General features: G+C 33.5%; 1 protein-coding gene across 2 annotated transcripts in view; it reads right to left on the bottom strand.

Annotated features, from left to right (window-relative positions):
• Positions 1–14106, bottom strand: part of VPS13A (vacuolar protein sorting 13 homolog A) — a 274739-nt gene that overhangs the window by 25890 nt on the left and 234743 nt on the right. The window contains exons 64-69 of one of the 2 annotated variants that reach the window (XM_061132456.1): positions 13257–13332; positions 13006–13169; positions 12651–12696; positions 12425–12548; positions 6479–6593; positions 2689–6284 (exon numbers count right to left, since the gene is read on the bottom strand). In XM_061132456.1, coding sequence (XP_060988439.1) covers positions 6264–6284; positions 6479–6593; positions 12425–12548; positions 12651–12696; positions 13006–13169; positions 13257–13332 — 546 coding nt within the window. In that variant the 3' untranslated portion in view covers positions 2689–6263. Of the gene's footprint in view, positions 1–2688; positions 6285–6478; positions 6594–12424; positions 12549–12650; positions 12697–13005; positions 13170–13256; positions 13333–14106 lie in introns of those variants that run through there. The other variant, XM_061132455.1, reaches the window with a different exon arrangement.

Genomic DNA, 14106 nt, shown 5'->3' with positions numbered 1-14106 from the left:
TTATTCATAAATGATAACTTATAGTAGAAAACCATAGCATTCCCAATTAAGAATTAAATATACTATCCTGATTATCTGCTGATAAAAACACAATGACTATATTATAAATGCTCAAATAATTAAGGATCTCTAAGATCCAGAGGAATAGCATAATGCAAATTTAGTAGATATCTGTTACCATTTCACTGCATAGAGTATGTATATGAAATGAAGAGGGCTACATTAAAAACCAGTTTTACAAAATTATTAAACATTTAAAGCTGATATTTGGAGGCAAACTATTCCTATATATTGGTTGATATGAAATAAACTGTTAAATTTATCATACTGATTGAGAGGTAAGTATAGACATGAAAATGGTTTATCACATTAAGACAGACCAAGTCATAAATGCCTACATATGACCATTATAAATTATTCCAACTGGCTCCCCCATCATGGTCTCTGTTACTTGAAATAATATATTTCATTCTTCTTTGATTCAGGACTTTCTGTAATGTTTTGTACAGTATGCTTTGTACTCACTGTACTTCATAAATCTGAACATTCATCCACTGAAATTAAAGATTAAATTAATGACCTATACATTTTAATTGGTCTCCATTTATTTCAAAGGTGTAGGGATAGAATAATAAATAAAACTAACATTCTTTTTACAAATCCATCATAATTATTATTTGACCTAAATGAACAATCTGTGTATCTTGTTTAGACCCTACACGATCTTTAATATTTTGGACTTTTATAATAAACTATTAATATGCAAGGAAACCTGTAAAACAAAAAGCTGAGGCTTGAAGGTACAGTAGAAAAGTAATCAACAACAGGTGGGATGGTTGTTTCTGGTCCTCCTCCCATCACTACAGGAGAGCATAACACAAAATTCCACCATGAGATTTAAATCAGACAAACTAAAGTGGCTATTGCAGCAGTCATCATTTGATAGTGTACAAGACTTTGGGATATAAAATATAGCAGCTCATATTTCATGTTGAACTCTGATGTCCTAGTCACAGATCTAACATGGCTCCACCATCTGTAAATTTTCATAATGTGACCTTAAAGTCACCACTCAACACCACACAATGATATATGTGTTTTGAACAATTTCAGAAGGTAAAATTTAGAAAATTCTGATCCTTTTAAAAACAGAAGCAAACTGAAAATTTCAACTTTCTTTTTAATAAGCAATATTCAAAGTCAGTAATATTATTCTGGACTTCATTTGTTATATCTAAACCAATGTGAACACTAAATAATTTCATTTACAGGTTCTTATAATCAGATTATTTATCCATGGTAATAGGTATTCACAAATTCAGGATTTTTATAAATTTTTCTTCCTCTCAGTTTTCACTATGCTATTCAAATGTCAAGTAGACATAAAGGAAATAGAGAATGAATGATTATTCCCTTCAGGAAGAAGACAGAAGACCCTCCATCTTCTTTTCTATACATAAGCAATGACTGCACAGAAATTTAGAACATAAATAAAGTTAAAGGATATGGAAAGCTATGGTATTACATAGTCAATCTTTCAAACAGTTTTCTCAGTAGACTTAATTAGATGGAAACTCTGTTTTAAAGTTCTAATTAATTATAAAGCCACTAATAAACAAAATAACTGTTCACTTGATTTAAAATCCCCAAATTGAACTCATTTTCTATATATTTGATGAGGAATAAGAAGATATTTTTGTCTAAGTCCTACATCTCCATCAAAAAACCATACACCAACCCTCAGTCTTGAGTTTTTCTCAAATAAAGGTAACAATAAATACATTTTTAAAACTAGAAAAATAATTAATACCTGTCAGCAGAGAAGTTTGAAAAGATTATTTCACTGGGGCAAGAAAACAGAAAGAACACAGGCAATTATACTGTTAAAAGAATATATGTCACTTCCAAGGGCTAAACCCTTAAGGATGAATCCCTAAGGCCACATGAACAAAGTTTACAAGTGAATTTAAAATATTATTTTAAATCTCTTTACTATTCAGGAATTCTTAAATAAATGTAACTCTACCTCCAGTTTTCATTAATATGGTAAGGCACTGCTGAATTATTCAGAACCTTTTCCAGATAAATTCTTACGGACCTTTATGAAATCTGTACCACAGAATTAAGTGTCACAGACCAATCAAAGGAAACTCAGTTGTAAATGTCCTGCAAATAAGCAGTTTAGCATTTTCCCCTTTAGAAAGACCTCATGGTTAGTAAAGCTGCGATCAATCAAAGAAGTCAATGAAGAAATTACCAGACCCTTCCTTCCTCAGGCACATACTATACATAACAACAGACTGTTTCAGCTTCCGGGAGAAGCAGCAGGCTTTGATTTTGACCAAGGGTAAGAAAGCAGTGGATGCTGACAAATACAAATTGTCTCTGATTCCTGTAGTGACTACTTTAATGGTCAGTGTTTTAATTTATTTACTTATTCTAAAAGATAAGAATATAATATTTTGAGGAAAACAGTAAGTAAATTCTTTGACAGTCACATATTTCTTAGTCCTAGCATACCTAACCTTGATTTCTACTTAATTTGAATCAAATCTAGGCAGGTAGAATTTCAAGACCTAAATTTTTAGCTTCTTTTTTGGTAACCTCAAAATTAAAAATCTGAAATAGTCATTTTCCAAGAAATAGGGAATAAAAATTTATAGACGTAAAATCTTGATAAACCTAAGAATTAGAAGAGACTCAATTAATTATTGGCTGAATAAACCAAAAGCTGAACAATTATGGAATTGTCTACTACAATCTGATATAAGTTTATTATAAGCAAAATGCTTAACATAAATTAAGGTACATGTTCCTCTGTTGATCCAAATGCAGAGTGCTCATAAGGGATTATACATCATACTATTGACAGTCATTAACTGATGTACATTAAGTACTCAGTTATTTAATGAGTATTAAAAACTAGGAAGCATTATAATACTGTGCTACTTTCTAGAAAGAAAGATATACAATGAGAGTACATTAAAAAGATGTGCTTTTTAAGTACGTCTGGTGCTACAGAAAAATAGAACAAAAATTTTCATCTAGGTTAATGTTAAAAAGAAAGCCTTTGGCACACAAAACATACAATAGATTTCCTCATAGATCTTTCAGAAACATAGATTATGACATTTTTCCAATATTACCCAAAAGAAATACATGTATCTATGCTTACTATAAAAATTCTTCTAATGACCTGAATTAATTCATAACATATTACAATAAGGATATAGCACATGGATATGTAAGTTAAAATGTAATGACTGTAAAACCAACTTTGTTCACTGTTTCACAAAAACTATACATAATAAAATGAAATTATAAGGAGAACCAAAGAACATATTTTTCACTCTCAGACTATACATTATTTCACTGTATAACCTTTAAAACAAATCATGAATGTTTCTTATAATAGTAGTTAAACCTATTAGATTTTGGAATAGAACAACAAATTTGTATTGCTTCAAGTTACAGAAGTTTATTATTATTAAATTTGAGAAAATACTTCTGAAATGCTGAATAAGTATAAGTTATTGACTGGCTACTATTCTTTTTCTTTTTTTCTTAACTCAGTGACATTATAATACAGCCCAGAAAATCTACAGAGAACATTAAAAACAGCATTTTGCTAACAAATAAGCAGGTAATTTAAAATGAAACTAACGAACATTTTAAAAAATTGTCTTTAAATCTTAAAGACAAACTGTTATTGCAAAGCTATAAAATACATACAAGCAAATGCTGTAATATACGGCATGCCCTTTGGCTGTAAAATACATTTTTTTTGTGCTTAATGCACTAATTTTTGTTTTTGAAAAGAGAAAAACATTTTAAAAGGAAAAAGTACTTTTATCTCCCTAAAAATGGACATATAGGCATTATGGTAGTAATCATACAAAACATGTTAATGAAACATCCCAAATAAAATGACAAAGAACATATGGATTTTAACATTTCAGAATCTAATCATAGTCATCATCATCATCACTACTTCTACTGTGAGTCACAGTCCACTCCCTGTAGACCTGAATTCTCTGTAAGCATGGTGAAGAAAAAAAGAAGCACAAAGGTTAGTTAAGTATGGCAAACTGCTTGGAAAACATGGACAATTATGAAATGTTCAGAAAGTCAGTAATTTTGAAGAAGACTTCAGCTCTAACTGGGGCAGTAATTATGGATATTATATTTCATAATCTAATAGACTTAACTCCAATTGTTGGCACATTTAATGTATAAAATAACTTGATGATATCAGTAAATTATTTCATGACTGTATCAGAATTATTTTCTTTCTCTAGTAGGCAACTTGAATAGACCACTAGGAAGCACTATAATAATGTGTCACTTTCGAGACGGAAAGGTATACAGTCAGAGTGTATCTCACATTTAGTTATCAAATATAGGCACATATAAATTAATAAACACAGAGCACCCTTTTTAGAAAGTTAGAAAATAAAAGGACCAACATCTGAAAGTACTAAATATTTTCTAAGGGCATTATTATTAAATCACTTAGGTTAAATCGAGGTAGATGAGATTTGAAATACTGATTATGTGTCACCTACTTCTTTGCAACAGAACTGGTATTTATATATTTTAGTGTTTGCTAATAGTAAAGTTTTAATTAAAAAAATTACAATTACCACTAAAGCAACAACCCACTTCTTAACACCTGTAAGGGAATAATGCCAAACATAAACATCCTAAGGCATCTGGTGAATTCCTACAGGTATTCAGACTAATACAGTGCTTACTCCACTTGCTGAAAAATAAGTAATGGCTGACAAGGATTGTGAATTTTGTCATTTAAACAGCTCTTTCAGCAATTAATTCTAAGACTGCCCCTCTGAAAATAATAGGCATGTTTAAAAATACAGTCAATAGTCATGGCCTTAAATCCCAAACTTTAAAGCTTTCAAAAACAATCAATGGAAAAAAGTGTAGGACAAATTTACTTGTTACTGAAATCAAGAAATCAACCATGAGAAACTTTTGGTTATCTCAGGGCTTCCTTGTCATCTGTTCTCTAATAATGAGGATGTATGTCTAAACTCTCTTCACCACTCTAAATTCTCTTCACTGAATATTAACTATTCAGTATAATAAAATGAATTAATAATATGTTAATTATGTTCTAATAAGTGAAGGCAGGTACTGAGTAGGTATGTATGTTTCAATTGTATAACTATGAGGGATTTCTACAACACTTCCAAGGAATGATAGACTGTCCTTATAGAGTCTGTCAACATGCTATGTAGAACACGATCTCCTAGTAGATTGCCTGTTTTATCTCAACATGCAATTATTTTGATGCTTTAAAAGCATTTTAACACACTGTAAAACCACATAACTAAATGTCATATATTAACACAATGGTTATATTTTATGGAAATACATTTAATGCAAAATTATATACTGGGCATGTAGTGGGTAAAAATATTAAAATTTGAAATCTTTACCCTGATCACTTTAAACATAACAATATTTAAAATATCAAGGCTATAGAGGAAAGACCGTATCTCTCCACAATTTATTATTACTATGAATATTTTCAAGTCTGTACAACAGAATGACTCCTTGTTTTAAAATAAATCATTTAATTTAGTATTCCACATCTAAACCACAGAAATGACTTTAAATTGGTATATCCTCTTGTGAATGTTATCTATAGCATAATCCAGATTTTAAAAAGTCCAATTTACAAAGTAAAAGCTATGTAAACAGATAAAATACTCCACCTTCAAACTTACTATTGCTCCAAAAGCTAACTTTTCTTACTAAAAGATGCCGGTTTTCCTGTGAACTGCTTATTAATTTCACAGGGTTTTAAACAGACCATACAAACACAGAGCAGGAAGAAGAGTCATGGCCATTTAAGCAACTTCAAAAGAAAAGGAGAGCCCAAGAATTCACAGTAGCAATAGTTATGATTTTTTCCCTTATATTGTCTAACTGGACAGGAGGATTATATCTGGAATGTTAGTGGTTTGAAGGAAGTACCCCAAACAGAAATGGTCTAACTGGGTAAATAAGCACCATCAACTATGAAGGCACAATGGCTTTCAACAACTCTAGCAAATCCAGTACAGAACTAAAAATACCCTATAAAAAGATCAGATCTGCTAAAAATTCTACACAAAATGTTACCAATATAAAAGCTTTTCTTTGCATTCAAAATACTGAAACAGCTGTATGTAGTTTGTAAATTTTAAGACTAAAATCTATAGTTGGCTTTCACTTGCAAAGTCATGCATTAACTGTTTTCATATCAAACTTTTTGATGCCTGTAAAAAAGAAAAAAAAATCTTATAGTAAATAAATGTACATTTAGAACCTAAGTAAATGTTAAGAAACTTTAAATGAAATTAAGCAGAACATATAAAAGACCAAATATCCTAATACATATTTAAAGCAATATATAGCTACTTAAAAAAACTGGCTAAATTAATTTTAATTAATAAGTTATTTCTTCACCCACCTGTAACATTTGATTCCCAGTGCCATCCCTCAACCTGTAAGGTCTGATAACTCCATCTTCATTAAAGAACCTAGGGGGTCGCAGACTCTCCACTTCATCAGAAGTCTCTGTAGCTCTAGAGGGAAAATGTATAACTTGACTTTAAAAATTACTCAAAAACTCCTAGTATACTTTAAAATGTAACTATTAATACTAAAAAAGATCTTTTGGACAAAACGAGACTATTACCTCACTTCTCCGTTTTAAAACCTGTCTTCTGACACAAATAGTGTAAGTTTTCTAGAAAAATGTAGAACTGTAAAGATTTTTCTTATAGATTCTCTTGGATTTTCTTTGTAGACAAGAATCAGAGAATCAGCACATGAGTACTGCTTTTTCTCTTCCGATTTAAGACTTTTAATTTCTTTTGCTTTTCCTATTTCCTACTATATTGCATTATTAGCTATTCCAACACAATGCTAAAGATGGCATTCAACAACCCTTCTCTTGTTCCTAACCTTTAAAAAGAAAGCTTCTAAGAGTTCTTCATGAAGTATAGATATCAGCAACTTTTTTTTTGTTTTAAAAGCACTTCCTGTGAAGCCAAGTAAGTTAATCTCTACCTTTAGTTTGCTAACAAGTTTGTTTTTGGTCATTGTTACTGAAATCTTGAATAAGCAATGGATTTTAAATAGGGAATTCCCACCCCACCCCATCCCCCCCACCAGTCATTGCTGTAATTCTATGGTTTATCTCCTTCTATCTATTCCTGTTTTAAGTCACATTACAGATTTCCTAATGTTCAAATACCTTCACATTCGTTTCTGAGGTTTGATATGTACTGTTTGAAACACATATACACATTGCTGAATTTGGTAACATGTTAACATTTTTGACTGTACAGACCTACATGAGATGGACTCACTTATTTGATCACTCATGCATTCAACAAATATCCACCCATTCAGTAAATATTAAGAGCATGTAATGTATCCGTAGTATAAACATATATGTATGGATCAGTTCTCCAAGTAAATGCAAAAATTGGCAGAATGGATAAAAAATGTGATCCAATTATGTGCTGCCCATAAGAGGTTCATTTTAGAGTCAAAGACACAGATAAATTGAAAGTAAAAGGAAGGAAAAACATATACAATGTAAATAATAACCAAAAGGGAGCTGAAATGACTTTACTAAAGCAGAAACAATTAGACTTAAAAAATTCCTGTTAGACAGACCAGAAGGACGTTTTATTCAGAATTAATTTTTATTAGAATATAGTTGATTTACACTGTTGTGCTAATGTCAGGCGTACTGCAAAGTGAATCAGGTACACATACATGTGTACCCACTCTTTTTAGATTCTTTCCCCACACGGGCCACTACAGAGGACTGAGTAGAGCTCCCTGTGGTATATAGTGGGTCCTTACTATCATCTATTTTATATATAATCGTGTGTATATGTCAAACCCAATCTCCCAGTTTATCCCTCCCTTCCCTACCCCTTGGCTTCCTTGGTATCTCAGATGGTAAAGAATCCACCTGCAAAGCAGGAGACCCCCGTTTGATTTCTGGGTTGGGAAGATCCTCTGGAGAAGGGATAGGCTACCCTCTCCAGTATTCTTGGGCTTCCCTGGTGGCTCAGCTGGTGAAGAATCCACCTGCAATGCAGGAGACCTGGGTTCAATCGTTGGGTCAGGAAGATCCCCTGGAGAAGGGAACGGCTACCCACTCCAGTGTTCTGGCCTGGAGAATCCCATGGACTGTATATAGTGCACGGGGTCGCAAAGAGTCGGACACGACTGAGCAACTTTCATTTTCACGTTCCCTTGCCCCTGGTAACCAGTTTGTAACTATTTATGCTTTGTAGATAAGTTCATTCGTACCATTTCTGTAGATTCCACACATACACAATATTTTATATTTGTCTTTGACTTACTTCACTCATTCTGACAATCTCTAGCTTCATCCATATCACTGCAAATGGCATTATTTTATTCTTTTTTATGGCTAGTAATATTCCATTGTATATCTGTACCACATCTTCTTTGTTCATTCATCTGTCGATGGACACTTAGGTTGCTTCCATATCCTAGCTATTGTAAACAGTGTTACAGTGAATACTGGGCAGGGGGGGGCGGGGAGGCGCATGTATCTTTTGGAATTATGGTTTTCTCCAGATATAAATGGCCTTGAGTGGGACTGCTGTATCATATGCTAGCTCTATTTTTTGTTTTTTTAAGGAACTCCCATATTGTTTCCCATAGTGGTTGTACTAATTTACATTGTCACCAACTAGCAGGAAGGTTTGCTTTTCTACACACCCTCTCCAGCATTTATTGTCTGTACAATTTTATTGATGATGGCCATTCTGACTGGTTGTAGTTCTGATCTGCATTTCTCTAGCATTAATAATCAATGATACTGGGCATCTTTTCATGTGCTTTTTTAGCCATCTGTATGTCTTCTTTTGAGAAATGTTTGTTCAGGTCTTTCACACATTTTTTGATTGGGTTGTTTCTTTGCTATTGATCTGTGTGAATTGTCTGTATATTTTGGAGATTAATCCTCTGTCAGTTTTCATTCCAATCCCAAAGAAAGGCAATGCCAAAGAATGTTCAAACTACTGCACAACTGCATTCATTTCACATGCTAGCAAAGCAATGCTCAAAATTCTCCAAGCTAGGCTTCAAATAAGCAAGATGACAATATACAGCCTTGACATACTCCTTTCCCAATATGGAACCAGTCTGTTGTTCCATGTCCAGTTCTAAGTGTTGCTTCTTGACCTGCATACAGATTTCTCAAGAGGCAGGTCAGGTGGTCTGCCCATCTCTAAGAATTTTCCACAGTTTGTTGTGATCCACACAAAGGCTTTGGCATTGTCAATAAAGCAGACGTAGAGTACATCATGAGAAATCCTGGACTGAATGAAGCACAAGCTGGAATCAAGATTGCCGGGAGAAATATCAATAACCTCAGATATGCAGAAGACACCACCCTTATGGCAGAAAGCGAAGAGGAACTCATCCATCTATTGTCAGTTGCTTTGTTTGCAAATATTTTTGCCCACTCTCAGGGTGGTCTTTTTGTTTTGTTTATGGTTTTCTTTGCTGTGCAAAAGTTTTTAAGTTTAATTAGGTCCCATTTGTTTACTTTTGTTTTTATTTTTGTTTTCATTACTTTAGGAGGTGGATCAAAAAAGATCTTGCTGCGAATTATGTCAGAGTATTCTGCCTATGTTTTCCTCTAAGAGTTTTATAGTATCTGGTCTCCAATTTAGTTCAGTTCAGTCGCTCAGTCATGTCTAACTCTTTGCGACCCCATGGACTGCAGCATGCCAGGCCTCCCTGTCCATCACCAACTGCCAGAGTTTACTCAAACTCATGTCCATTGAATCAGGGATGCCATCCAACCATATCATCCTGTTGTGTCTCCTTCTCCTTCTGCCTTCAAATATCTCCCAGCATCAGGGTCTTTTCAAATGAGTCAGTTCTTCGCATCAGGTGGACAAAGTATTGGAGTTTCAGCTTCAACATCAGTCCTTCCAATGAACACCCAGGACTGATTTCCTTTAGGATGGACTGATTGGATCCCCTCGCAGTCCAAGGGACTCTCAAGAGTCTTCTCCAACACCACAGTTCAAAAGTATCAATTCTTTTGCGCTCAGCTTTCTTTATAGTCCAACTCTCACATCCATACATGACCACTGGAAAAACCATAGCCTTGACTAGATGGACCTTTGTTGGCAAAATAATGTCTCTGCTTTTTAATATGCTGTCTAGGTTGGCCATAACTTTCCTTCCAAGGAGTAAGCGTCTTTTAATTTCATGGCTGCAATCACCATCTGCAGTGATTCTGGAGCCCAAAAAAATAAAGTCAGCCACTGTTTCCCCATCTATTTGTTATGAAGTGATGGGACCAGATGCCATGACCTTAGTTTTCTGAATGTTGAGCTTTAAGCCAACTTTTTCACTCTCCTCTTTCACTTTCATCAAGAGGCTCTTTAGTTCTTCACTTTCTGCTCTAAGGGTGGTGTCATCTACATATCTGAGGTTTTTGAGATTTCTCACGACAATCTTGATTCCAGCTTGTGCTTCATTCAGCCCAGTGTTTCTCATGATGTTAAGTTAAATAAATTAAATTTATAAGTTTATAAACTGCATATAAGTTAAATAAGTAGGGTGACAATATACAGCCTTGACGTACTCCTTTTCCTATAGTATAGTATCTGGTCTCGCATTTAGGTATTTAACACATTCTGAGTTTATTTTTATGTATGGTGTTAGGAAGTATCCTAATTGTATTGATTTACTTGCAGCTGTTCAGTTTTTCTGGCACCACTCATTGAGGAGACTGTCTTTTCTCCATTGTATATTCTTGCTTCCTTTATCAGAGATAGGGTGACCATAGGTGCATGGGTTTATCTAGGGACTTTTTATTCTGTTCTTTTGATCTGTATCTCTGCTTTTGTTCCAATACTATTCTGTTTTGATTACTGTAGTTTTGTACTATAGTCTGAAGTCAGGGATCCCAACTCCTCTAGCTGTCTTTCTTGCTCAGGATTGCTTTGGCTATTCATGGTCTTTTGTGCTTCCACACAAATGATAAATTTTTTCTGGTCTAATTCTGTGAAAAATGCCATTAGTTTCATAGGGATTTCACTGAATCTGAAGATTGCCTTGAGCAGTATAGTTACTTGAAAATATTGATTTTTCCAATCCAAGAACTTGGTATATCTTTCCATCTCTTTGTGTGGTCTTTGATTTCTTTCATCAGTGTCTTATAGTTTTCAAAGTATAGGTCTTTTGCTTCCTCAGGTAGGTTTATTCCTAGATATTTTATTCTTTTTGATGTACTGATAAATGGGACTATTTCCTTGATTTCTCTTTCTGATCTTTTGTTGTTAGTGTATATGAATGCAAGAGATGTCTGTGTATTAATTTTATAGCCTGCAATATTACCAAATTCACTGATGAGCTCCAGCAGTTTTCTGATAGCATCTTTAGGATTTTCCATGTATAGTATCATGTCATCTGCAAACAATGACAGTCTTACTTCTTTTCCAATTTGGATTCCTTTTATTTTTTTTTCTTCTCTGATTACCATGGAGAATTCCTTATTTTTATTGACTTTTGAGTTTATCTGATGACTATGACTCAATAATTATATTTGTGAAACCAAAGTTACAGGCAAAAGAAATTGAGGCTTTTTTCTAATCTTAACTTTAAACTAAAACAGTAAACACTGCATCATGGGAATAGTATGAAATAGTGACTTAAAAGAAGCAGCTCATTTAATGACAATGATTATTCCTATAGGACAGAAAGTGAGAGATAATACAAAGGAAAAAAGATCAGGGAGATATTCACCCACCAACTTTGTAAGTTAGGTTTCTAAGTTAAATTCATTAGCATGAATTTAATCAATTGTTTTATATGTTACAAACTTCTAGAATAGAGGCAGCAATAATGTAACTACTAAATTCTAGTCTTATAATAAATTTAATTTGGAGGAAAAAAGAACATGTTTTAAAATTATTTGCACAAGTGAAGAGAAACAGAAAAGATGTAATAGTTCACAGCAAATGAAATCATAAAGGAAGGTATGAACACAAGCTGAGTTTGAATGAGGAATATAAAAAGTCATTCTTTATTTCTCAGAAAAGGAATTAGAGTCCTACATTTGCTAATTTTATAACTAATGTATAGAATTACATTATTGTAAAGTATTTCAATCAAAGTAAGTAAAAAGCTGAATTTGCCAAACCTTTCCTCCCAAGGCTGCTGGGAATGAATGATGAATAAAGCAGAACTGAAGCTGAAATGATGCAATGGAAAAAAGTATCAAAAGCAATTAGGAAGATCATATGCAACTTGCTGTTATTATTGGGTTCATAGTTAAGTGCCTCGGGTCAAACAGATTTACCTCATTTCTCTTGAAGCGTTTCACATCAGGAGAATTTACCTTTTTATTCCCTGAAATGTACTGCTAGCCATGTCTATGATGCCTCCAGTTGGCCTTGTCACTGCTCCAACTAAACCTTTCCCAACACCTTTAAAGAAACCAGTTGCTCCTTCTTTCTGAGCTCCTAGAACGAAAAAAGACAGAGTTTTTGACAACTGGATTAAGAATGAAAATGGAATCAACTCATGAAATATACATATCAACCCAAAAGAATTATTATACTTACCTTTGATTGGTTTTGTAACAATTCCTGTTATGCCACTTACAAAACCCTAGAGGAAAAAGCACAGATGAAAAGTTACAATAATTTGACGTGATACTTTGAAGAAGTAACTCAGGCTTACAAAAGAAATACAGAATTCTGCTTTCTAGATACCACAAGAATTAATGTATTTCCTACATATTTTATTTAAACAGAGTATTTTAAAGGCTACTGACATTTTTTTTAATATATTACAACTCACTGCTCCTCTAACATCCAAATAATATTTGAGTGAATGCAAGTTTTCTATTTCCTTTCTCATGGAATGTAGCTTTAAAAGATATTCCTCAGATGTTCACAACTATGGGAAACTTCTTACAGAAACTAAGCCTTTTCCTCCACGAGTGATGCCTTCTCTAAGACCAGCTGGTTGCTTATTCATGGCTTCTCTTCTCTTCTGTTGGTAGTCTTCATCCATAGTCATAGCTGCCACCCCTTTAGCCATAGCACTGGTGATTTTGGAGGCAGCACCAGCTAGTCCACCTGGAAAAATTATAACACCTTTAGTAAAAACCAAACATATCCTTACTTTCTAGCGTAACGATCCTTGGTGGGCATCCTGTTTCTTACCAACAGCTCCACCAACGAGTGCTTTCAGTCCTAATGCCATTCCTTCCACAAACTCTTCAGGACCCTGGATGGCTCCCTAAAGGGTGAAAATAGAATCACAGTAAGTAAAGTTACTGTTACTTTTAAAGTTTAAATATACAAGGAAGGTAGTAGTGACAAAAGGAATAAAGACATCCCAGAGAAAGTGACATCAGAAGAAAACTTCACATGAACAGAATTCTCAGATATCTCATGACTTTCGAAGTACAAAGAAAAAAGTGCTGGAAGTTGATCCAAACTTAGAAAGGAATATGACTATTCACCAAAGTGTACAAAAGATGCTTACATGGATTATAAGCTATATATGAGAAGGTAACCACAAACTACTCTTGAAAATTTTTCAGAAAAAGAAATAAAAACACTTTAATTTTTAGTATTTCTAATATTTTAGATTACAGTGTACAAAATAAATATCAAATGTATTTTATTTTTCATTATCCTCTATGGTTGTTTAAAAGTCAAAGTGGGAGTGTTTTGAATGTTTTAACAGGAATTTTTAAGGGACACAGATCAATCGTAATTTCTGCCACCGAGTATCAAGACTGCTTCGCACACTGTCAGCTTACATGGTTATTTTTACTGTCCCACACTACTGTGAAAAGCAAGACTGCATGTCCATGGGAATCTTGATTCTACTATAGTATAAACTTTATCCACTTTTAATATTCCAACAGACCACTTAAAATTTGGTATTTCTTAGTAAAGTCTTAAGTTTTGAAGGAAAAGGTAAACATTTCTTCCAAGATTTTGCAAAACCTCTTAACATTGCTTCAAAATAATGTCCTTTTGTTGTTTCCAAAAATCTATTTAC

The sequence above is a fragment of the Dama dama genome, chromosome 29, assembly GCF_033118175.1.
Source record: "Dama dama isolate Ldn47 chromosome 29, ASM3311817v1, whole genome shotgun sequence".
Taxonomy (NCBI): Eukaryota; Metazoa; Chordata; class Mammalia; order Artiodactyla; family Cervidae; genus Dama; species Dama dama.
The sequence above is the reverse complement of the archived record's forward strand: the minus strand, read 5'-3'. Positions and strand labels throughout refer to the sequence as shown.